Below are 26,043 nucleotides of genomic sequence, written 5' to 3'. Positions count from 1 at the left end.
ATCATTGTTATTCTCTATTCTTATCGAAGCTTTTGTTTTATCTTTAAAGATGTTAGTTATTGGACATGCTTTCTTGTGATCGAGTATTTCTAAAGGACTAAGTCAAATAAGAAAGCAGTGGGAAAAGTTTTTTCTTAAAAATAAAATGACATGTTTTGAAATAAGTAAGAAAAAGTGAACAAAGTGAGTTGCTACCACATCCGTTTAATGTTTACGATCAATTAATTATTTATCTCTTTTGCCTCTGTCTCAATTTATTTTATGAAAATCTAAATTTTGTATCTGTCTCTTCTCTTTTCAATCTGTGATATACCATTGTGTACTCTCTAAAAAATTATTTCCATTAATATGCCATTAATAAAGAATATTATTATTCTCTGATTCTCCAATTTTCTGGGCAATTTGTAAAAAATTCCAGATAAAATGATATATTTTTAAATGTCTTGCAAATAAACATATATTTATTGTGCAAAGTCCTTAATATTTTCCGTTCATAAAAGTTTATAAATCGTAACATAAAATGAAGAATCACTCGAGTTTCAATGATTAAATTCGACAAATTTGGAAAGAAACTATATAAACTGTATGAGAAACTGTATAAGACTATAAAAAATAAATATTTTATATTGTGAATAAAATTTTCGAATTTTATTTATAAAAGTCATAAACAAGATAAATAAAATTCCCTGAGAATCCCAGGTTTTTCCGGGAAGTAGATAACCTGTTATTATTAATAATTAAAAGAATCTTCGCGCAGAAAGTGTCTCACTTGATTCACCGACTCCAGCAGACTGCCGAGGCTGTTCTGGCTCTCCACGTCCCTCCAACGATCTCTGCTGACCCTGAATCCTGGCTGCTGGTCGTCTCGCCTGTGATAGGATTCCGTGTGATCGAGCTTGATCTTCTTCGCCCCTCTCAGCTCGTTCTCGCTAGTGGCCTTCAGTCGTGAGCAACACTCCACGAAGAGCTCCTCGTCGAAGTTCAAGATCTTGCCTTGCCGCGGTTCCGCCGTCGACTCGATCTCTCTCGGCACGTCCAAGGCATTGTCCTCGATCGCGTCCGTGGGCGCGATCGTTATCACGTCCGCCGACCTGTGACCGGACGACGGCGACCTGATGACGATCTTCTCCCCGGAGAACTCGCTGGGGTTCGTCTTCCTGCAACTGTCCTCGTGCGCGGTACGCTCTTCATCCTTCTCGTCTTCCTCTTCCTCGTTGTTGGAGCTGCTTTCCATCAAGCTGTCAGGACTGTCGCGGGCATAGAACGGCGACATTCTCCGTTTCCCAGGATCGTCGTCGTCGTCGTCGTCGTCGTCGTCCTTCTCGTCGGATTCTTGGGCCATGTGAGAATGTCCGTCGGCCGTTTGGTCTCTCATCGTCGGCCCTTCGCCAGCCAAGCTGCTGCCGCTGCGCGACGACACCGCGTCCTTCTTCTGCGCGATATCTTTGCCGCTCGGCCGCTCGTTCTCTATGAGAGCCTCCTGGTCGAGCGCTACAGGGTTCCTCGCCGTAGGTCTCCAGTCTTCGTTGGCGTGACTTTTCTTGCTCTTCGCTTTCGGCTGCTGATCCAATCCCGAACGATCCTGACTGGTGTATTTCGGAGACGCCAGGTCGCGATAAGAGAGGAACTCGTGGCCTGTGTTCTTCACGACGGCTAGATTTTTCAACCGGTTCCTTGACTCGCCGGTAGACCGCGCCGTGTAATCGTCCCGTGTGTCGTCCTTCGTTTCCTGATCTCTCAGAGCGACCAACGAATCGTTGTCGAAGCTTCTTGTGGCTTTCTCCTCTGTTTTCGTCTTGCTGATCTTGCCGGTATCTTTGCGACCGCTGGAGTCCTTCCTCGACTTTCCACGCCCGCCATTCGCTCTGGCCTGATCTTCCACGCTGGCGTTCTTCCAAGCCTCACCAGTGTCCTCCTTTCGCGTGACGCTCTTCTGGCTACTCGGATGACCCACATCTCCGGACTCGTGCATCTCGCGGACGATCCGTTCGTCGAACAGGCACGAGGAAGCACCGTTATTATCGAGTGTCCCCCAGGCTGCCTCGTCCACCTTGCTCTCCCTGCGTTGGTACTTGAACACGTTGAACTGCGACTCGAAACGCTCGTTTCTTGCGTTGCTGTCCCGCCGTTTGCGACAGTTCGAACTCCCGTGAGACTCGTGGCCGGAAGATTGGAGATTCTCCCAGTCATCGGTGCTCGAAAGACTCCTCTCCTTCGTTCGGTCATGGGCCTCCTTGTCGCTCGAGCGACTGTCTTCGAACTGATCCGTTGACTCGTGTTGTGTCTCTTTAGTCGCGTTTGCGTCATCGCTCACGTCCGAAAGGACCGGCGACTCCTCGATGATGAAGGCTCTCAGGATCCTCTCGATCCTCATATCCGCTCTGATCTTGCTCTCTCGGCGTTTTCGCTTGATCGGGTTGACGGGTGACAGTGATTCGAGACGGTCCTTAGGTGGCGCGTCGGGATCTCGTTTCCTCCGGTTTTTCGACTTCCCGTGAGCATCAGCACTGTCGTTTCTTTTCTTCTTCGTCGAGCGCTCGGCGTCGGAGCCTGCGTGACGCTTCTTCTCCCTCCTGTGCTCGTTCTTCGCTGAGCCGCGTAGGCAGGATCTCGCTTCCGAAGTGCTCCTCGACACGTCCGAATCGTCCTCCGACCTCGACACCCAGTCGTTCAGCACCTCCTTTACCTTGTCAGCCTTCTCGCCGCCGAACACCCGGCCGAACACGCTCTTCACAATCTTGCTCTTGTTCGAGGAGGCTGACTCGATCTTGTCCTCGTTCTCGCTCTCGCTCGATAGCTCGGCGACCTTTACCGTAGCTCTTTTGCTCTTGCCTTTGGACGATTTGGATCTCTTACGATCTGATTCTCGCTCTTTGTTCGTCGAGAGTTTGGATATCTTCTTGTTAGGCACGTCCTCCACCGGTGGTCGTATCTTCTCATCATCGTCGTCTACCGTCTCTCGAGGTGGCGGTTCGTCCACGACGGGAAGCGACTTGTCGTCGGGGCACGTCGCCGCTTCGTCTCCGCTATTTTCCGACGGGAGCTTCAGTTCTTTTTCTTCTTCTTCTTTCTGGGCTTGTTCGCGAATTTCTTTCTCGGGAAATTCCTCCTCCGACAGCTTCTCTTCCGACGATTTCGACAGATCCGCTTGAATCTCGGCACTTTCGGATTCCGCCGATTTCAAAACGTCGATCGCAACCGGAAGTTGCGACGCGTCGCTCTGAGCTTTCTCGGTAATCTCAGACGAAAGCTCAGCTGGAGTCTCATCGGTCGCGTTAATGGAGATATTTTCGCTCGTTTCCTCGTGACTTGGTTTACCTTCCGAAACGCATTCTACGTCGCTAGACGATCTATCGACGACGTCGCTCTCCTCCGACGGGACGCCGGTCGCTTGACATTCTTCATCTTCAGCCGTCTTAGCGTCCGTTTCCTGCGCCGATTGGTCTTTGAGAATGTTCAGCTCGTCCTCTTCCTTAGTTCCTGATAAATTCGATTCTCTATGATCTTCAACAGAAGTCTCAGCGTTTGCAGTAGAAGAATCGACGAGACTCGGCGGAGTCTCCTCGGTGATTTCAGAGTGAGAGGTGACTTCTTTCGTCATCTCTCTCGCTTCGTCGCGATCCGATTTCGCCGGCAAAGAGACGTCAGCTTCCATGCTCGCGGACGGAGGACACGGAGGATTGATCTGTGCAAAGTTCTTCCTGGGCCTGCCTCTCTTCGATTTGACTGGCTGCGCATTTGTATCGAGACGCTGCGGCTTGCAGGTCTCCTGATGCTCTTTGGTATGTGAACTTAACTTTTGATCCTTGGCTTTTGATTCTTCGAATTCCCCCCTCTCCTCGACGACGACGCCGTTCGTCTCGTTGATCCCAGGTTCCGTAGCAGCCCTTGGAATCACAACTCGATCCTTCAGTCTCGGTCTACCACGTTTTCTGCCGGTTTTCACCGGTTTCGGTCGCGCGTCTTCGGAGGATGGGTCAGCGTGCTCCTCGTCGCGCGACTCCTCTCCCAATACGTTCTTGCTGGCCTCCTCTTCCGCTTCTTCCTTCTCTCGTCTCGCTTCCGTTTCGCCGCCATTGTCGTCCGTCTCGTCATGGTTCCTCCATATTTCTTTACATATTTCCATTCCGTATTTGTCGTAGTAGATGATCCTCTTGTTCAACATCTTGAGCCTCATACTGAAGCGAACCGAGGGTCTGTCGCCGTTAAGCGAGTCGGGGGAACTTGATCTCCCCAAATTCGTCGCGCTGGATTTACTCTTGACGACGCTTTTTTCGGGTCTGTCGAGCGAGGACACTGTTTGGTTCTCCTCTTTCCCTTCGCTGTACACTTTGGAATGCCGCCTCAGCGTGCTTTTTGTCGTGAGCTCTGTGTGCTCCTCATCTTTCGTCGTGTCGACGTCGCAGGTCGAATGTTCCGCCTTCTCGACGGAGTTCTTGTCGCTCGACTCCACAGGGGTTTCTTCAGGTACGGTCTTCTCTGCCTCGACCTCCTTCGTCGTGCTGAGTTCGCAGGACGGCGACAAAGGGACTCGTGCAGCCTCATTAATCGGGACTGTCTCCTCGGACTTGTCTAACTCGGGACTGTCCAAGATCAAGTGTTCGTCCGCCAGATTCTTCTTCTTCGACTTGTTCCGCTTCTTGTCGCCGTGCCGTGTCTGCTCTTCGCTCTTTCGTGGAGCCGATTTTTTCATCGGTGTCGACGACGCCTCCGGCGGCTGCGGTGTCAGCTGGTCGGTCAACACGTACTCGTCGTGACTCATGTTCTCGGTGATCTTGCAGATTTCTTCGTCCAACAGTTCATCCTCCAGCGACTGCTGCCTCGTTGTACGAAGATCCATGAAGGGACTCGTCGAATCCGCGTAAGCAGGATAGTCCTCGCTCGGTTCACGATTGTCGCCTGTCTCGTCCCTCCACTTGGAGATGTATGTATACGGGACGGAGTCGGGGATCTTCTTGCTCATTTTGAGCCTCAGACTGAAGCGACCTGAGGGTCTGGGGGAGCGGTTTTCGGCGAGTTCCTGCGCGTCCTCCAGGACACTCTTCGTCCGTTGATCGCACGTTTGATCGTTTCCCCACTCGTTGTTGGTCTCCTCGAGCACTGAGTCGATGGCCGGCTCGACCTTCGTGGACTTGAACACCTGCGACAGGTGTGATTGCGACTGCGTGTGCTTCTTCAGGGAGCTCTTGCGGGTGAAGCTGGTGGCGCAGACGTCGCAGAAGAACCTCGCCGCCTCTTTCGTCAGCTTCTTCCGCTTCTCCACGATGAGAATCTCGCCGGTCTTCGTGTGCACCACCACGAAGTTACCGGCGGCGCGTTTCTTCGGCGTCACCGGGTCCTCCAGCGAGTCGTAATTGTCCGACGCTGGCTTCAAGATAGCGGACGAGTCGTCGTCGTTCACTGCGCTCGTCACCGCGTTTGTCGCGCTTTCGCTCGGCAGACTCGAGGACTTCACGGTCGATTCTTCTTCGACGTTGCTGCTCTCTTCCGAGACTTTTGTGCTCTCCGACGGAGCTTGGGCGACCGCAGGAAAGTCCATGTCATCCGTGTCGGAGAGATCCAGGTGCTCGTCGAGCAGCGACTTCGATTTCCGCTTATCGCCGCCCGAATTTGCGACGGAAGAGTCGATCGGCGCGTTCTCATCGGCTGACTCGTCCTCCTCCTCTTTCTTTCTCTTCTTCTTCTTCTGCTTCTTGCGGGAGTCGCTCTCGGACAAGTCGTCCGTGCTCTCAGCCTGGTCGACGAGATCCTCGTTCGACGACTGCTGTTTTTTGCGGGACTCCGGTCGCGCCTCTTCGGAGGATGGGTCAGCGTGCGACTCCTTTTCGTTCTTGCTGGCCTCCACTTCCGCTTCTTCGTTCTCTCGTCTCGTTTCGCGATTGTCGTCCGTCTCGTTCCTCCACGGGGGGTATGTGGAGTAGAACATTTCCCCCATGTATTCCTCATAGTAGAGGATCTTCTTGTTCATCCTGAGCCTCAGACTGAAGCGAACCGAAGGTCTGTCGCCGTTGAGCGAGTCGGGGGAACTCGATCTCCCCAAGTTCGTCGCGCTAGATTTCCTCTCGACGACGCTTTTTTCCGTTTCGTCCGTCTCCACGTCGGGAGCCTCTTCGGGAATGCCGTCGCCGTTCCAGCGGTCATCCTCCGACTTCCTCTTTACGCCGCGTTTCGGCACCTTGAAGGACTCCAAGCTGACGAGCAATTCGTTGGGATCCGCGACGCTTGGCTGTCCGTTCGAAGCGACTTCGTCGTCCGGTAGATTCACACGCTCGTTGGTTAATGACTTCTTCTTTCTGCCACGTTTCTTCTTCACCGTTTTGGGAGATGACGGGTTAACGGGGTTGCTCGAGTCGACGTTTGGTTGTGCTTCTCGTGCGGGGTTTTTAGATATCGTTTCCACTGGAGACGAGGATTCCTTTGCAGCTGGGTCCTCGCCGATGGTACTACCGGCTTTTGTCGACTGCTCGTCAAGCGATTCCAGAGATTCTTTCATGGTGGATGACTTGGAAGTCGATACTTCTTCTGCCTCGTCGTTCACGGAAGCCTGCGGGATATCTATTGAAGGAAGCAAGGCGACTTGCGATTTTCTCTTGAACGTTCCTTTAGAGGAAGGCTCGCTCGCGTTAATTTGACTCTTCTTCTTTTGAGCGGATATGCCGCTTTTGACACTCTTCTCCAGGGAATCGATCGAGTCTCCCGACGGAGCGTTGGTGTTATCGGACGCGATCTTGTCCACGGAGGTCTCCTCTTCAGGGTTCGTCGTTAATTTCCTCGTGTCTTCGCAAGCGACTTCCGGAAGATCAGTGGATTTCACCAAAATCGACTCGTTGTAATCGTCCGCGAGGTTCTTCTCCGAATTCGGCGGCTCCGGGTCATCGTTGACGCTCTTATTCTCGCTCTCGGAGTGCGCGCACGAAATCTCCACGACTTCTTTCGAAGTCGACGCGACTTCTTTCGCGTCCTCTTTCTCCGGAAGGAGTTCGTTCTCAAAGCTGGGCGCTTCCTCCGGTCTGCGAGCGACGATGTCCTTCGCATTTTCCTCAGTACGTTCCTCCTCAACGGCTTTCGTCGGCTCGCCTTTCTTCTGCAATCTCGCACCCTCCGACGATCTCTTGCTGGATTTTCTTCCGGACCATCTGTCGTTCTCCCGCTCCTCGACTTTCTCTGGACTTGTTTTCTGCGTGGCATCTAGCGAAATGGAAATTACCGTCGAGGCGTCTGCCGGTGGAATCTCACTGCTCGTCTCCTCATTCAACGTTGGACTGTTCTCGCAAGGTTTTTGCTCGATCAGCGAATTCTCATTTATCGCGTCGCTTAGTTCCTCATTCATTTCATTATCCGCAGCACTGTTTATCTTAACTGGACTCTCACTCTGGTGATGAGTCTCCTCCGTCGACCTTTCCTCGGGTTTGTCTGAAATCTTCAGCAAATCGGTCGCGCATTCAACATCGGTAGATGTTGTGTCAATTGCGTTTTTCGCTTGACTAGGCGTGCTCGCTCCGTTCTCGGGTATGATCGGCGGCACGACCTCGTCGAGGATGCTGGTCAACTCGTCGGCCGCGCTGTCTAGCAGAGTGCCAACTTCACCCTCCACCAGTAGGGCGTCTTTCTGCTTAGCTATCTTCGATACGATCTTCTCCAGGAAGGAACCACCCTTACTCTTGTGTTTTCTTCTGGAGAGGTCGAGAATAATGTCGTTGGCCGGTGAACGCGGCTTAGACACCCTCGGCGATACATCGGCTTTCTGACTGGGGAAGGCGTTTTGGTCGTCTTGCGCCTTGCCGGGGTCAGGATGGTCGTTCCTCTCGTCCGCGCGTTGATGATCGGCGGTCACGTTCGCCGTCACGGCCTCGTTCTCCGACGTCCCGTCGGCAAGGACCAGCTCGCTGAACGAGTCCACCGCGACTACGTTGCTCTCGCCGGTCGGTTGTTGCGCGACACCGTTACGCACCAACCGATCCGGATCATTGTCCAGGCTGGTTTGCACCGTTAGCACCACGCTTTGTTGTGTCTCCACCGGGATGTTCATACCCTCCGTTAGGATGCCGATGACGTTGCTCAGCGATCTCTTCCTCGACGCTCGCTCCCGACGCGTTCCCTTTCTGGGTCTTGTCGCTTTCAGCTTGTGAACGTTCACAGAGGTTTCCAAGGAATTTTCCTTGCCGCTGTCGACGGAATTGCTCGTCTCAAGCAAATGGCTCAGGCTTAAGTTCATCGCTGGATCCTGATAGACATCGCAGTTGTTATCCTTGTTCTTGTCAATTTTGTCGACTTGGACGTTCTTCTCGATTTTGTCCTTCAAGTCGACTTTGTTGTTCTTGTCATCATTCATGTCGACTTTGTCGTTCAAGTCGTTCTTGTCGACCTTCTTCATATCTACCGCGTTGTTCTTGTCGACCTTGTTTTCTTTGCTGACCTTTTTATCTTTAATAACCTTGTCGTTTTTGTCGACCTTGTCTTCTTTGCTGATCTTATCATCTTTGTTGCCTACTTTACTGACTTTGTCATTGTCTTTGCTAACCTTGTCAATCCTGTCGTCCTTATCGCCTTTGTCGTTTTTATCGACCTTGTCGTTCTTGATGATCTTATCGCTTTTGTCAGTTTTATCGTTCTTGTTGACACTTTTATCGACTTTGTTGCCCTTGTCAATCTTCTCGATAGTTTTCTCGACTCCTTTTTTGGTTTCCTTTCCGGCCGGCGCAACAGTTTCACCAGGATTCTGTTCTCCCTCCATCGCACAGGCGGTTTTTTCAAACGATTTGTTTCGACGTTTCTCCGACGATTCGTTTCTTTTTCCATCACTTTCGACTTCCGCAGCTGGTTCGGCACCGCTCAATCGGGCGTTAAACTGAGGACAGATGGACGACGCTTGCTTGCTGTCAATCTTACCTTCGACGTCGTCGATCGCAATCCGCTTCGTCTTCGCGCCTATTCGACCGTCCCTTTTCCTGCCCTGATGAGTTCGTTTGCTCGTCACCGCGCTATTAACCACATTCTTCTCCAGACTCGTCTTATCATTAGCCTTCTTATTGGCGTACCTGGTAGTCAACATCCTAATTACCTTGAGTCTCTTTTTCTTCATTTCTATTCTTTCATACCTATCAAATTCCTCTGCGAGTTTGACGTGCCTCGCGGTCCTCTCGCGCGCCTCCGGGTCCAATTGGCGGGGAGTGCGTCTCAGGCCGCTGTCGCTGGTAGCGAGTTCTAAAGTATTCAAGTCCTTGCTGACCGAGCGCAGCAGCTTCTTCTTCACCTCGAAGGGGATATTCTTCACGGTGTCTTTCTCCAGCTTGGTCTTCGAGTTGCTTCGAGTCTCCTTCTTTTTCCACTTGAAGTCTCTCTTGCCGATCGTCGTTTCGTTCTCCTCCTTCTTGTCGTCGCCGGTAATAGTGTTTTCGATGGACGAGCTTCTCTTCCTCCTTCTCCCTCTCCTTTCCTTCGGTGATTTCGTATTATGCCTGGGAGACTCGTTTCCCTCAGTCGCGTCGACTTCCTTCCGTTTCGCGGTGTCCTTCGTCTCTTCTTTCGGCCTCCTCCCCCTCGGCTTGTGCTCCTTCGCGGGCTTTCCCGTCTCGGTATCAGTCTCCATATCGCTCTCCTTCTCCTTCGAGGTGGACTTCTGCTCTTGCAGGGACGCCGCGACCGGCGACAGAATCGGCAGATCGTTCGCCGATTTCTCAGGGTACTCCTCGTTCGAGGAGATCTGCACGGCCGGCTCCAAGGTCGGCATCTTGTCGCTGTCCGAGGACAGCCGGGTGACTCTTCGCGGTGGCTGGAGTGGGTCGGCTCTCTTCGTCGATTTCTGTACAGCTCGCAGCTTCGGCTTGGTCTCCGTCCAGTCGGTGCTTTTGCTCTGCTTCTCCTCGTATTTCGCTTTCGACTTCCTAATTGCCTTGAGTCTCTTTTCCTTCTTTTCCATTCTGGCGCACAACCTATGCCATTCCTGTTCAAATTTGAGGTCATTCGCGCTCCTCTCGCGCGCCTTCGGGTCCAATTGGCGGGGAGTACGTCTCAGGCCGCTGTCGCTGGTAGCGAGTTCTAAAGTATTCAAGTCCTTGCTGGCCGAGCGCTGGTCCGGTGATTTCGCCGGCGAGTTCGGGTTGCGCGCGAACTTACCGTCCTGCGTGCGCAGCTGCGACTTCGCCTTGATGGAGGCGTTCAGCGACGCCACGGGGTCCACCGGGCGTTTCTTCTTCGGTGCAGCCGACAGCTTGTTGTTCTTGTTAGAAGTAGTCCAAGTTTTCTTGTCGTCAGTCGTGACGTTGTCATCTTTGTCGGTCGCTTTCGGCGCCGTCGTCGTCGTCTTTGTGTTCTTTGGTGTACTCTTTGGAGAGGATGCTTCCTCGCCGCTCACGTCGTCCTTCGTCTGCGACGTGGCGACGTTCTTGAACTTCACGGGCTTGTTCTTGGCCTTGAAATGCGCCAGCTTGTCGGCGCTTCTGTTTTGAAGTCGCGGGCTCGTCTTCACGTTCCTCCTCTTGCCGAGGACCTTGAGTCGGCCTACGACCTTCGACCGAATCGTCCAATCGGCCAGGTCGGAAGAAGCCTTCGACGGGCTCTCGTTGATCTCTTTGGCGTCCTTGCTTCTGTTCCCCTCGGTTTCGCCGCTCTCGCCGTCATCGTCCGGTTTCTTCTTGTCGTTCTCTTGGTAGTTCCTCACGACACTCTCGATCACCGCGGATATGTTGTCGCTTCGACAGCGATTCCGCTGGATCGACTTGGCGTTCTTCAGCAGCTTGTTTCTCAGGGCCGCTTTATTGCGCGAGATGCGAGAAGCGGACCAGTTGTCGCCGATCATGCGAGGCCTCGTTCTGGTCTGCACCTGTTTCAACAGAACCCAAAGATGCTGCTACAACGAACGACGGTATCGGTGGCCGCTTATCGCCCGATCCGGATTCGACCGTGACATTGTTGCAACAATTTCGCCTTCTGGGATTTTAATTATTTTATTCCTCGCGCGAAAGTTGCTGTACTATATTTCATAATGAACGTAATAAAACCTTTCGTTAACTTGTTTTCTGCAAAATCTGTATATCGCAAGACATATGGCTCAAATTTCAATTACATTTACATTATATGTTTTGCAATCTTATGCGATATATAGTAACATGCATTGTTAAAAGACTTGTCCATCTTCTTCATAAAACCTTTAAAAAGAAGGAAATTGGAAACACGTTTTCTACACAGAGAAAAAGTATTAGAATCAAATAAGCATAATTACCTGTTTTTCAGCCTCCTAAATTAAGTTATATTTTTTATCAATTTATCAATTTAAGTATATATTAATAGCTAATATTATTTACTTGAACGCAATATTATAATTTGTAAATAAATTACTGAATGTACGTGTAAAATAATCCTAAATTTATATTAAAAATTTTAAATTTATAGACTAGAATTATGTAATACTTCTTTTCTATTTAATAAACTCAGTGGTTTTAAAGTTAGCTTTTCCTGTCCAATGAATATTTTCTAAATATAATTCTGATATTCTCACAATACAGTAAACTCCCGTATAACGCGATTAATACATTACGTGCTATATAAATTCGCGTTATAGGAAATCGTGTTGTATGGGAATTTTTCTCGCATAACGCGTATAATTTAAAATAACATGTTTGAAATTATTATTAATATGCCAACTAAAAAATCTTTTATTTCATTGAAATTTAATAAAATTATAATTATACAAATTTATGTATTATGTTTAAAAAAATTTGTTTTAATTGAAAAATACTTTTCCTTATCGTTATATTAACCCATTAACTGCCAAATTTTTTTTTTGAAATTTTTGGCCGGATAAGTTATATATATCACAAAAAGTTGTGTAACAGTATAATTATATTCAAATTATGTTTTGTTTTGATCCCCAAATGGGGATCGTGGCAGCTAATGGGTTAAGAGTGACCGCGTCAAAACAACGATGAAACAGAAGAAGTCGGCGCGTTGTACGAAGAATCGCGTTATATGAAAACAGAAGTCGCAATATCTTTGGCGCGTTATAGGAATTCGCATTGTAAAAATTCGCGTTATACGGGAGTCTAATGTATTATGAATTTAATACTTGTCGCAATTATTTTAATACATGCAAGTAAATGTCTATTTATACAAAGAAATAGAATAGAAAGAATATCATATTGTATATAAGGTTTATCTAAACTTTACCGACAAACTTACAGAACATATTTCTATATTGAAAAATAAGTAAAACATGTTTTAGTAAATATATGCCTGCAAAAGTTTAGTTTTTCAGATACAACTTTTAAAAGATGACAACGATGAAAGAAAATGTGTTGTAATAAGTGGATTAAGAATGCCATCCATTTATCTGTTTTTGAAGATAATTTGACTTATCAATTTTGATATTTCTGAATATTAACTGAAAAATCATTTATTATTACGTTAGTATATTATAACTATTTGTCGTGAGTGGAATTAAGAAAAAAACGTAATTAGACGTATTAAGAAAAAAAGCGTGTCTTTACTCCACAGATATCAGTTATGCATTGATAAGGTAAGCAAACATTTTGAATAATTTTTATAACAGTATGACTCTAGTTACTTATTTGTAAAATACGATTTATTGAATAACATGAAATGTATATTTTTTTTTATAACTAAGATTGTGGCAGCTACTTTTAGAAATTAAACGTTTGAAAACATATATTTACTAAGACATTTTACTCATTTATTTTTAAGTAGAATCTATCCAGTGAGTATGTTGGTGGAGTTGAGATACAACCTATATAGACAATTATACTCCCGTATTTCTATATGCGTATAATAAATATTTGCTAAAGAATATTGAAGTATCTATTTGGATGAAGTAAATGTTACTTGAACGGTGGTACTTCTCTTTCAATGTAGTTTAGAACTTTGAGCCTAGAGTCTTTTCAACATACATATTCTCTTTCTTGTGTATTACTTAAAAACTAAATGGTTTTATGGTCAGGGGACCGTAAGACAAATAAAAGAATTATATTAGTTGAAGGAAGAAGTGTTTTGCGAAGAACAGTACGTCACACAAAGGCAGCGTAAAAATCGTCCTATCTGCACGATCGTGTCCGCACAATCGCGACACAGATGAATGTGTGCTTCGACCAACGCGCGTGTCAACTAATCGATGCCACCGCTCGTGTGCGACAAGGCGCGCAAGGCAATAACGCTTTATCATTATTTCGACGAGTCTCGGCTTTTTCGTAACTCTCCCTCGATTATTTGGAATATTTGGGTCGGCCGGGGTTAACCGACGGTGGTGGCGTTTTATGTTGTTCACAACGTGCCGACAATACGCAAAATTGTGCCGAGCCTGCCGCCAGCTCGGCGATTTCAGTTAGAGCTCCATCGATCATTTCTCACGTATGCCCGGCTTTCCGTCCAGAGCGTTATCGAAAAGACATTCCGAAATTGTTTTTGGAGGTTCGCCAGCAAGAAGAGACAACGAATTATTAGCAAAGCATCAGAAAATGGTTCACAAACGCGAATACACTACGCTCAACAATTAGGGAAGCACTTGACACTTCCTCAAAAAATACGAGTAGGTAAGGTTTAAGCAGCTGTAAATTAAATCGTAATCCAAATCTAAAATAAGGGTTTTAAAGTTTGAAGTTTCTACTTTCATACGACCTTTATCGTTCCTTTAGTTCTTTTAATTTTGGTAATTTTTACATACCGAAATCGATGGATTGAACAAAACGGAAGATATTATCGTCATTTTTAGGCGTATCACAGGCATAAGAAAAAATCTGAGAAAATTTTCGACTTTCCATGTGAAAGATTAAAATTTTCTCTATAATTTATTTCCTTCGAAATTTTTTTACAATTTTTCATTTCCGAGATATCAACGGTTAAAGAAGAAAACATAAAAAATTTATTTTTGATAAAAAATTTTTTTGATTTATACTGACACTCGCTCAAATTCAATATATTACCAGAGTAATAGAAAACAATTTTTTAACGCTCATTGAATGTTATATTTAATTTCCCCTCTATTTTCACTGAAATTAAACAATTCCACAATAATCAATACGTTTTGCCCCATAAAATCATAGTATCTATTATAAAAAAGTGTCACAGCTATTAAGCGATTTTTTTCAAAGTCAGTTTATTTAAAACTTCAAAAAATCGTGAAGATAAGAAAGAACTTTATTGTTGTTTTACATAATTGTTTTCTGAGTCTGAATGAAAGAATAAAAATTTGCGAATATTTACGATATTTTTACCTGTTTGTAACGTGTCCACAAAAAATATTGGCAATTATACCGTTTGATAGAGCAAAGTTTCAACTTTAAATATCCATTTTCCGAATTGCTGTACAATGGTTTTTAACAGAGTTATGATCAAAGTTAAAATATTCATTTCTTCTTTAATCCTTGATAACTCGGGAATGAGAAATTTCAAAGAAATTTCGCCCCAAAAGTAAATTATAAAAAAAAACTTTCATCTTTCACTAGGAAAGGTCGAAAATTTTCTCAGACTTTTCCTTGCGCTCGTGACACGTCTAAAAGTAGCGAAATAATTTTCCACTTTGCCCAGCTCGTAATTTTGGGTATGTAAAAATTACTAAAATTAATTGCACCAAAAAATAATAAAGATCATTCGAAAATAGAGACTTCAAGCTTTGTAAACTTTTTTTGGATTTGAATTTCGATAACTTTTGACAAAGTTTCAGCTGCTTGAATCTTACCTATTTTTTCAGGAAGCGTCAAGTGGATATTCCTAATTGTTGTGCGTAGTATATATTTATTACGTTCGACTCTAAGGATGCCGTAACATGAGATTTCATGTAATTTGAATCGAAATTACCGGGAACGCGCTTCGATATCCCGCCATATTATCGCGGAAGCTTTATAGAGAGAGCCCATTAACGCCAGATATTGCGCCGCCGATATCCTAATTAAATCAGCCGGCAATTATAATCGGCAGTGGGGTAATACCCTTTACGATTCTAATATCGATTCAATTGCGGATCGCGTGTATTATTGAGGTAAGGCAGTCATTGTTCCCGCGCGCTATTGAATTACTTACGTTACGAAGTCTGCCTTGGGTACGTAGCGCGTTGTCTTGCAGGATTTTCCTGGTAGCCCTTTTAGGCGGTAAATTGGCCAGCATCTTTTGAATGCTCTCGCCTGAAAATGAATTCAGCGGATTGGTTACGAAACCGAGCGAGCGAGCGAGCAAGTGGAATTCGAGAATTCCTCTCTTGTTCTCTCTTTCGTGCTAAGACGATAATATTTAAATTCCTCTCTTCGGAAATTTTTCACATTTATACAGAAAAAAAAAAGATTTCTTTGAGTTCAATAAGATTTCTTTAATTGAAAAAAATTTGTCTTTTAGAAAGGAGCAAATAAATGAATGTGTGATTCAACAAACAGGATTGTTTGATTTCTCAAACAATCTTTACATCTGACAACATATTTCTTTTGTTTTTCATCTAAACATTACAATGGTAATCATAAATAATGAGTTATTTGAAAGAAATAATATGTTAAAAAGATATTGACGAACTTTTTTGTTTCAGTGGAATAATATTTAATATACAATACCGACCATTAATTTCAATAAATGACTAAATATCTAGTTAATGTTATAAAAGAAGTAGCAAATGTATACATTTTTATCAAAAAGGAGTTCATAATGCTTCCTATTAATTGTTAAAATATCTTTTTCATTTAAATGTAATACTAACCATCGAATTTCTAGTGACCGAAGTATATTTCATCTTGTAGTACAAGTACAAATAATCTTTGGGAAGTTCTACAAGAAAAATGGAAGCAAATTGGACTAGAAATTTTGGATAAAGTGAACTGTCAGAATGCCTTCAGTATGTGAAGCTGTGATTAAAGCTAAAGGTGGATACGTAAACCAAAATAAAATCTGAGTGAAAATATCGTTTTAACTTCAATATTATGTGCGAAATTTAATTGATATTATATAAAGTCCTTGCAATAAACTAGTAATTACAGTTACGTGTGTTTCCTTTTTACTTGAACTACCAAAACCCAAATAATTTTATTCAAATTAATGGCTGGTAGTGTATAATGGAGTAAATTTCTTTATTGAAAACCAAATATCATTTCCTCTAAATAATAGTGTTTTTTCCATCAAACAATATGGCTTACTTCAGTGAAACAATAACATTTTCATTCAAACAAAATGATATTAAATTATGTTATTTATATTAAATAAACCCAAATTCAAACAAACACGTATATTAAACCTGAAGAAATCCTTTTCTCTGTGTAAGCATGGCATTTTGCCTAATTTAAAACTCGAGATGATACTTGAAATTCTCTACACCTCTCTAGAAATTCTTCGTCCACACGAAGATTTTATCTCGACTACCCAAAAGCTCGAGGTCTGACTTGAGCTCATCACTCTCCGCGCTCATGTAAAACTCGATCTCTTACGGTCACTCGGTCGGACCCGGGGCCCGGCCGGCTGCTGCTTCTCCTTGGGCGTGCTGACTCGCGACGAATTCTGCGAGTTCTGGATGCTCCTCTTCATGCCGCGCTGACGTCGTCTGCGGCTGCGGCTGCCGAACGGCCGCCACTTGCACTTCTTCCGAGCGCTGCCGGTGAGACCGAGCAGCCAGGCGTGATCGCCGCCGCACTCGAGCATGTGCCGGTGCAGCTCGGCGGTGTCGTGGCAGATCTTGGCGCACTTGGTGCACGCCGTCTCCGTCGGCGAGGTGGAGCATCGCGCCTCCTCGTTGGGTGCGTCGCGTCCCGGCAGGTATAGATGTTGGTAGTGCTCGCGTTGGTCACCGACCAGCTCGAAGTGCGAACACAGCACGTGTTGGTGTGTGGCGACCTTGTGATCCTCCATTTCCTTCAGCGTCATCTGCAAGAGCGACGTTACCGGCGACGTTGCTTCCATGAAGACGTTCGGTGGGCGAATTCGCCCGGGACATTCTCACGGTCGTTGCCGGAGGCCAACGACCTATATATATCTTGTGTGTATATATATATATATATATACACGCACGATATATACATACATATATATATAGATAGATAGACCCGAGCATTCCTATACTTTCGCCGCGGCAGCAAAAGAATGCTACTCTCGATTCGTCAGATTCTCATGTGAGATAGGAAAAAAAATTGACGTGGGCAGAAAATTGACGGGAAAAAAGGACAAACGAACTGTCCGCCTCTTTCTTTTCTTCTCTCAATCTTCACTTCGTCAGTTTCCCGTTTCACCCCGCGGAATGCTCGGTTCATCAGTCGATACGTATGTCGCTGGTCGCAAATAAGATTAACGCGACTGGATGGTTTCCCTATTGGTTCTTTCTTTCCTCTCGAAATTTCATGCTGCATTGTGCTGTCGCGGAAAACGAAGCGACAGGTAACAGTGGATGATATTTCGACGATATTTCGTTACCGTTGTTATCCGTTATAACGAAATTGAAGGAGCACTGGTGCAGTGTCTACGTAACGACAAATTGCAATTAAATAATTATTTTTGCCGTCATTATAGGTCCGCGGAGACAAATCGCGCGAATGAGTCGGCGATTTGGAAGAGCAGCGAACCGCTCATCATCGGTTCCAATGTATCGCGCGCGAATGTCAAAGATCAAGTACACTGCTTGATAAATTCTAGACTACATTCATGCCAATTGAAATGCACTGTCCGGCACGCGACAATAATATCTTAAATCCCGTGTACAGAAGATTTGGATATTGTTCATAATTTATAGTCGTGAAAATTCTTGCAATGGTCATATCTGTACAATGCAGCGGCTCTTGGAACATTGTTGTGAAGCCATTGATCACACACTAATCGTTATACTGTTCGCAAAGTTCGCTCGGAATTTTCTTATCGTACATAATTCATCGATATTACATTTATATCATATATTCATTGATATCAGCGCCGCCATCCAGCCCCACTGGAACAAAAAAAGTGAAATAGTGACTGCTTCTTGACAGAAAAGGTGACGAAAAGTGAACTCTCAGACATCAAAATAGTGACGAAAGGCGATATTTTTTGTCAAATAAAACATTTTTTGTCATCCTAAGAGTAACTAAGGTCATTTAAACAAAAATGTAACACTTACGCTTCTCTTCCCAAGTTTATTTTTAGATAACGTAACATACAGCGAATTTTTTTATAATACGATACGAAAGTTCGTAACAAGGAAAGGACATGAACGATACAAGTACGAACGCTAAAACAACGGACCGATGAGTGAGCGGCAATCGATAGCAGATGAGACGGCAAAAAATATACATAGAACTCGTCTATATATTTTATAAATTTAACGGCAGCTCAGGAAAAAGTGACAAAAGGTGACTTAAGTGACTGGATGGCAACGTTATGATATATAACGTTACAATTTTTACTTATTCGCCAATTAAAAGTAAATAAACATACAAAGTAGATTTTATTTATTAGACTAATTTTTATACCCAACCAAGTACTCAAGGGAGCGATTTATTTCACATAAAAAAAAATATGTGTCCTAAACGGCTTAATTTCCGAAATATAAGGTGCTTTGAAAAAAATTTAAATGTGTGATAACAATCTATTTGAAATACCAGTCAGAAAAACAAAAGCAAAATTAGCAGCAAAGGAAAATACAAAAACAGACTTCGGTTCTTCAACACACTTGATATCTTTGAGTATGTACGCCAATCTTTGAGAAGGAGGGTGTATTATGGCGGAAGGTGGTCATTTCCAACAATTCATTTGTTTCATTCATAATTTTTTATTTTTTTGGCATTATATTTTCGAAATGTCAGTCCCGAAATATTATAAGCTTACATCAAGTTTCAATAAAATATCCTAAAGCCTGTGTGACATTTATATTTTCCTCAAGACTTCAATATCTTGTATATGAGTTCGCACATAGAAAGAAAAGTTCGGTTGAATTTACATGACAATGAACGAACCAAACGCGTTTTAATTGAAGGAAACAGAATTTCTGGTTTTTACGAAACAAATTCGATTCTTACGACCAGAAAATCTGTTTTCTTCAATCAAGACGCATTTGGTTCGTTCATTGTCATGTAAATTTAACCGAATTTTTCTTTTCATATGCAAACTGATAAACAGGGTGTTCCTTAAATACCCAGCCATATTGAAGGGAACGATTTTTTGGTTTATTTCAAGTCGCCTGGTTTGTGCTCATCGTCAGGTAAATTCAACAAAAAATTTTTTCTATACAATCTTTATGTTTTCAGTCGATATTTCAACCTCGAGATACTTGAGTCTGGTTTTTCATTTTCTGGTTAACTTGTTATATAGATTTAAACTGATGATAATGCAAAAATTGTTTTTCTATTCACGGTTAATCATTAAACTCTCTAATGGTTTTGTAACGGTAACCTATAACATTTGATGATTAATCATGAATGGAAAAACATAATTTTTAGCCGCTTATCAGGTTAAGCCTGAACCACAAGTTAATCGGAAAATAAAAGATCGGGTCGTTAATATGATAAAAAAGAAATATAGTGTCGACACACTTACATGTCTGGAGCCGCAAGCGCCGCAGATGTAGATCCGCGGTCTCGCCCATTCGCCGCTCAACTCTGCACGCACGACCTCCTCTTGGATGTCGGTCGTCTCATTGGTGCCCTGTTCCCGCCTAGCCACTTGCATAAAGTCCGCGAATTCGGAGTTGAAATCCGTTGTAAATTTGCTCGAGCTTGACGACGCGGCGGACTCCGCGCTCGACGTCACCGCCGTCGTTTCCTGCTTGATTTCGCACGGAGGCGGCTCGCCGAGGTCGCAGCGGATCGCGTCGGGAGCGGAAGTCGCGTCGTCGGTGCTCTCCTGTTTAACCGTCGTCGCCGACTGTTCCGGCTCACGCACCTCGGTGTTCTCGTTGGCCGGCGGCACGGAGGTCTGACCTACCCTACTGATGGTGAGGCGCTCCTTGATCAGCTGTTGCTTCTTGCTGAGCAACAGCTGCGTGGAAATGTCGAAGTTGCTGAGATCCTTGATGGAGGACGTCCAATCTTGACCCCTGCCGTCGTACTTCCGCGGGAAATTGTACTTCTCGAAGGAAACTCTGCGCGGCCGCGAACCGCTACTGGTCTTACCGGCTTTACGGGCGTACTCGCTCGAGTTCTCGTACTCCTCGGCCGTGTAGTCCTTGCTGTAGACCGGTGTCGCCGCGGTCAACGAGATGTCGATGGGAAATTGAATCTGATTGTGCTCGTAATAGGACTGTTGCGTTTGTTGCTGCTGTGACTTTGGTTCTGTCGTTGTCATTGTCGTCGTCGTTGTTGTCGTCGTCGTCGTGTTCGCAACAGTGACCGATGCGGACGTCGACGACAAGCTGCTTATCGTCTGCAGCTTACCGTCCAGGTGATGCAGTAGGTTTTCGCGGATGTTGCAGCTCACGTTGGTGTAGAAGGAACTGTCAAACTCTGGACTGGCCGGGTTGTTGTCGACGGACTCTCGCGTCCCGATGAGTTTCGTCCGAGCGTCGCCTTGACTCTCTGATTCCCCCTCGTCCGGTCTTCTCTTTCGGACCGACGACACATTCACTTTCTCGCGGAGGTTTGGGCCGCAGAATTCCTTGCAGGGCGAGCCTTCCTTGATTTTGTCCGGCTGGAAAGAAAAAGGACGTTTGGTCTGATGTCGAGTGAGCGATGTGTTTGTACTTTCGGAGACTTGTATAAAATGAACGATATTTGCATTAACCTTTAGACAGTTTTATCACACATCAATTTTTCCCGATCAGAAGATTCTGATGCAGATGAGAATTTTATTTGCAGGAGCTGACAAGTAGCTCAAGATCAGCGGTCGGATAATTACAGAACTGGGAAGGAAGAAAAAGCAAAGAAAATCTATGAATCCTATTACACGGTAACGTTAATCCGGCAATTAGCAACAACTGTAATTAGTGAGTTTTTACATTTGATTGGACGAGTTCAGTAAATACGATTGTTACTAAACCAGATTAATGTTGCCGTGTAAATATAGCTTGATATAGATATTAGTTCTTTTCTTGTAGAATCGATCTATAACAGCAATTGTGGAAAAAATAAGGAAGATAATAAGGGCTCAGACACAATGAAAGAAATAAGGAACAAGGAATTAAATATAGGAAATTCAGAACAAAGAATTAAATTTTGACATACAAACAACCATGCTTCAATCAAAATTAAAGAAATGGCTAACTAAGATTAGGAACACTGTCGAAATTCTACTAATATGCAAGTAGAAATCAGTTTGAATCAATCGATCATTATTAAGAAAATGATAGTATTAGTGATAAAAGAAGAGGTTTATTAGATAATAATAATTTCGGTTTTAAAAAGGTATTCTCATTTAGAACATTTCGTTTTGTAGGTGACTTTTAGAATTTTTTTTTAACTATAAAACATATTTCTCTATAACTTCTCTGTAATTTGATAAAAATATTAGTAAAATCATAATAGTAATAAGAAAATCAATATATGCATCTTTTCTTATTATTAATCTACAAACATGTTAAATTTAGAAAATCTACGTAGATTTCAATAAACAGTAACATTTCATTAATGTTATAATTTCTCATTCATTAATGTAAGTGTAATGTGATATAACAGTTACATTGGTGAATACGAAATTATAACATTGTTGTAATATTACTGTTAGTGTTTATTGGGACAGTGAGAATGACTTTTTGCCTATGACTTCGGTTCTGTCGTCATCGTCGTCGTCATGTTCGCGACCGATGCGGACGTCGACGACAAGCTGCTTATCGTCTACAGTTTACCGTCCAGTTGGTGCAGTAGGTTCTCGCGGATGTTGCAGCTCACGTTGGTGTAGAATGAACTGTCAAACTTTGGACTGGCCGGGTTGTTGTCGATATCATATGATTCAAATAATTATGAAAGAAGATTTATTAACCAATTAATGGATTAAAGTACAGAAAGTGCAGATGCGTTATATAAGTAATGTTATATGATGTATATGTAATATGATAAAATTATTATATATGTATATGAAACTGAATTATTAGATTAGGTTTACGATCAATCAGCAATGCACAATAAAATAATAATACAATAGTAATATAGAGTTTGTATTAATCATATCATTTTTATTTAACTTCATGATTTTTACGATACTATCTTTACGAGAATAGAAATATGTAACGTGAGTGGACTTGTGTGACGTAAACTATATCTCAGTTGATTTTAATGACTTTGATAGAAGATACTAAATATAAAATTCACTGTCAACTTTATAAGTTAAGAAGAGGATTAAGGAAAGGTACTGAGAAGGGTAGTATTGAAAAAAATTTGTTTCTATATGAAATCTAAGAAAAAAGAAGCGTGAGATGTAAAATACATCACACGCGTCTGCTAGAATGCGTTTAGAAATCCTACTCGACGGGTAAAATAGTCTTTAATTGACCAATCAAGATAGAAAATGTCATAATTAGTTCATAAATTTTATTTTATCGAGTAGAATTTCTGAACGCGCACCTGGAGGGTTAAATTACAAACTTGTGACTATTGCTTTTATCATGATAAAGTCAATATTTCAATTTTTAAGGCTGAAAAAAAACTTTAAAAGCTCCCAAAGTTGAAAAAAATCTGGCCAAAAATTGACTTTTTTCTTTTAAGTCGTGCAATTTTGTCAAAAATCAATTTTTACTTCGCATCGTGATAGAAACGACAGCCACAAGTTTATAGTTTAATAATTTGTTTGCCGTTTTGATTTTAGAAGCCTACAACATCCGAAATCGTGGCAAACGAAACTTTTGTTCAACACTGCACAAAATTATATATAACTTTATTAATATTCGAAATTATTATATACAGTTAAAATATAAATATAAAATATAAAAAATATAAATATTTGTAGAAAACTTCAGAATTGTATGTCATATAGTTTCTTCAAAAAAGATTTACAAAAATCATCTTATTTGAGAACGATGTTTCGAATGAGAATATCTCCTTAAATTGAAACGTTTTTACATCTTATTCTCTATTCTTTTATTGTTTTAAACTATAACTTATTCTTAATTCTCTATATTTAATTCTTTGTTCCTTGTTCCTTTCATTGTGTTTAAGCTTTAATGCGCCTCTCTGTGAGAAACAAGAAACTCGCGAGTAAAGATCTACATTCTATTTTAATAACATGCAGAGTAACTGAAGGGAGAAAAGAGAGAAGATAGTCCTCATCGGCTTCCAAGATATTTACCTGAGCCTGACCGCTGTCATGCACTTCGCTCGTGTGTCCCATCAGAACCTCCCGTGTAGGGAACCTCGTCGAACATGGGACGCACGCATGATACTTGTCCCCGTGATTGTTGACCATGTGTTGAAACAGCCCTTCTAACGTGTCGGCGCATCTTTCCGAACAATACTGGCAGTTTTGAGAAGGTTTCCGTGGATTTCTCTCGGATCTCCTACCGCCGCCGAGTTGGTGTACCCTCTCGGTATGTCGCTGTCGCAAGGATATAGACACGAACTTCCTGTCGCAGTACAGACAGAGCAGCCTGATTGGGACGGTAGAGGATGAGAGTTTTGACGGCGATAGCTTCTGAATCGAACTCTGCGCCATATTGCTGGTCGATGAGCTTGAAGACGCCAAGGCAACCCGCGAGATGAGCGACTCACCTACTTGACAGTTCTGAAGCACTGACACTACCTTTTCCAAGGGTAGACTGCAGTGCAGGCTGGTCTTAAACATCTCCTGGCTGGTGGTCTCCTTCAACCCTAAGTCGATGTTGCTCACTAGGTCCTGCAACATCTCCTTGCAGATGCCGTGCAACACTGTGTCCTCGTGCTCCTCTCCTCCTCTGCCATCATCGACATTCGCCCTTTCGTCCGCCTGATGTTCGCTCAGTCTGTCAATCACGACTGTGTCCAGAGTCCGAGGTTCTGTCTTTTCACATAAAATGTTCCGATCATCTTGGTCACAGCTAACCAATGACTTTTCTTTCTTATTGATATCTATACATCCTTCCTTCGTCGTCCGGAGCTGTTTCTTCGACTCTTGTTTTGTCTCGATCTCTGAGTCCTCGATGCTTTCTTCTGTCGTTTTCTTTATTTCCGGATGATCCATAGTTTCCGAAAATTCAACATTCTTTTCCGTGGCGCTCGAGCTGGTCATTGTGGCGTCATCTAACTGTGGCACAACAGCAGCTTCGATGTCACCCTCGCCTGAAGGCTCCTTTGTTTTGTCCCCGTTCTTGCCACCCACTACGTCTTCTTTGTCTTCTTCATCATCGATTACGTTGCTGAGCATCGTCATCACATATTTTTGCAGGCTCTCCAGGTTCCTCTCGATGCTGGTCCGGTCATCCTCCTCCTCCCTCGGTGAATCGGAAGCCACGGCGCTTCTGGCAGCTCCGTCTGGTACCTTCTTGCGTAAGTTGTTGATCACGTTGCTGAGCCGAGATCGCTTATCCTGTGCGGTCTGGGCCGATCTGTAGGCATGACCGTATCGCTCTTGTTGCTGTTGCTGCTGGCGGTCGCCGCTGGTCGCGTTAGCCGGGTGGTTGACACCCGGGTCGTCCAGGCTCTGAGTCGACGCCACCATGTCGGATGACGTTGTCGTGCAGGACAACTTCGCCGTACGGTAACCCTCAGCCGGGTCGTCGTTCGGTGTTTCGCCGCTACCAACTACGTCCGTCGATGCCGCCTCTGCAAGAATAACCCCCCTTCCTGTAACTGTCGCCGTCGACACGCGGCGCTTCCACGGGATATCGGGAGATATTCGCGCGGAATCTCGACGTACCTTCGACGTCTCGCGCGTCTGGGTCGCTTCTTCGCTTCGGGGGGAGAGGTATATCGTTTAATTTATTTTCGGACTGTGCGAGATAATTGTTTGAAGAACCGGACGCGGCGAAACGATAAATCTGCCGTCATTGGGAAACAAACGAATCATGACGCTCGTTTGTTTACCTGGGTATTACGGTCATCGCGCAAAGCTCCGCGTAATTTCGCTATGCGGAATCGTTAACTTCACTTATAAGGAGGTTGTAAGGCGAAACGAGTTTGATTCGATGAATTCGATGAAACCGCGTATAATATGTATTGAAATATTATTTAACTGCTCGTGCAATTAGAAAAAGATTGACCGTTCGAGAGCTGAGATATTTGCAATTAAAGTTGGCAATTTTTACATGTGTTTCTTGAGATTAGCGTGCTATTTTTAATTTCTACTTTTAATATTTTTGTTCAAGTTCTGGTAAAATAAAAGCGCCGCGTGTTGTATGCTGCAATGTGCGATGTTTTAATTATAATAAGGAGTTTTTGCAATAACGTTTTTTCAAATCCGATGAACGCTAAAATGCGTTCCGATATTCACTGCCAACACTTCAAATCTATAGATACATAACACAAACTGTAGATTCGCAGTATTGGCAGTGAATATCGGAACGCACTTTAGCGTTTACCGTATCTAAAAGACGGTATTGCAAAAACTCCCTAATATAATAAGAAGGAAGTACAGAACTATAAAGCGTTGTCTACAATAAGCGTAATAAGCTTTAATCCGTAAGAATTTGATCAATCACAGTCGAATGTAAAGAGTGGAGAATAATCGATTGTGATTGTTCAATTTCTTACGGCTTAAGGCTTACTGCACCTACTGTAGACATAGCTTAAAGAAAGAAATAAGCGAGCGACATTTGTAGTTTCCATTCAGCGTAAAAAAAGAAAATTAAATGAATATAGAAAAGAAATTAATATTGAATTCGATTTTCTCTAACAATCTTTTAAACTAAAAATTAGATTTTGATGAAAAATTACTATGATATTAAAGAAACTAAAAAAAAAACTAAGGGAGAATTCAAACCTTGACAGAAAAACAGAAAGCAGAAAAACAGAAGCCAATCAGAACTCATGCTGGTAGTTGACAGTTTTTGCTTTATGTACTGGTTATTACCAGAGCGAGTTCTGATTGGTTTCTGCTTTTCTATCAAGGTGTGAATTCTCTTTCATACACAAACATTATATAAAGATTTCAAAATTATTGGCCATTTTGTTTTGAAAATATAACGGTGTTAAGTTCACAATAATATTAAAATAAATAAATAAGTAAATAAATAAATAAATAAATAAATAAATAAATATATATATA

General features: G+C 43.6%; 1 protein-coding gene across 1 annotated transcript in view; it reads right to left on the bottom strand.

The window, feature by feature from the left end:
* The window catches only part of LOC106744423 (microtubule-associated protein futsch-like), a 52,984-nt gene that overhangs the window by 9,055 nt on the left and 17,886 nt on the right, over positions 1 to 26,043 (bottom strand). The window contains exons 3-7 of the mRNA XM_014619182.1: positions 23,155 to 24,602; positions 19,477 to 20,565; positions 16,410 to 16,842; positions 15,028 to 15,128; positions 770 to 10,822 (exon numbers count right to left, since the gene is read on the bottom strand). Of these exons, the coding sequence (XP_014474668.1) occupies positions 770 to 10,822; positions 15,028 to 15,128; positions 16,410 to 16,842; positions 19,477 to 20,565; positions 23,155 to 24,602 (13,124 nt within the window). The remainder of the gene's footprint in view (positions 1 to 769; positions 10,823 to 15,027; positions 15,129 to 16,409; positions 16,843 to 19,476; positions 20,566 to 23,154; positions 24,603 to 26,043) is intronic.

Source organism: Dinoponera quadriceps, unplaced genomic scaffold (genome assembly GCF_001313825.1).
Source record: "Dinoponera quadriceps isolate SergipeBrazil2010 unplaced genomic scaffold, ASM131382v1 scaffold777, whole genome shotgun sequence".
NCBI classification, from domain to species: Eukaryota; Metazoa; Arthropoda; class Insecta; order Hymenoptera; family Formicidae; genus Dinoponera; species Dinoponera quadriceps.
The sequence above is the reverse complement of the archived record's forward strand: the minus strand, read 5'-3'. Positions and strand labels throughout refer to the sequence as shown.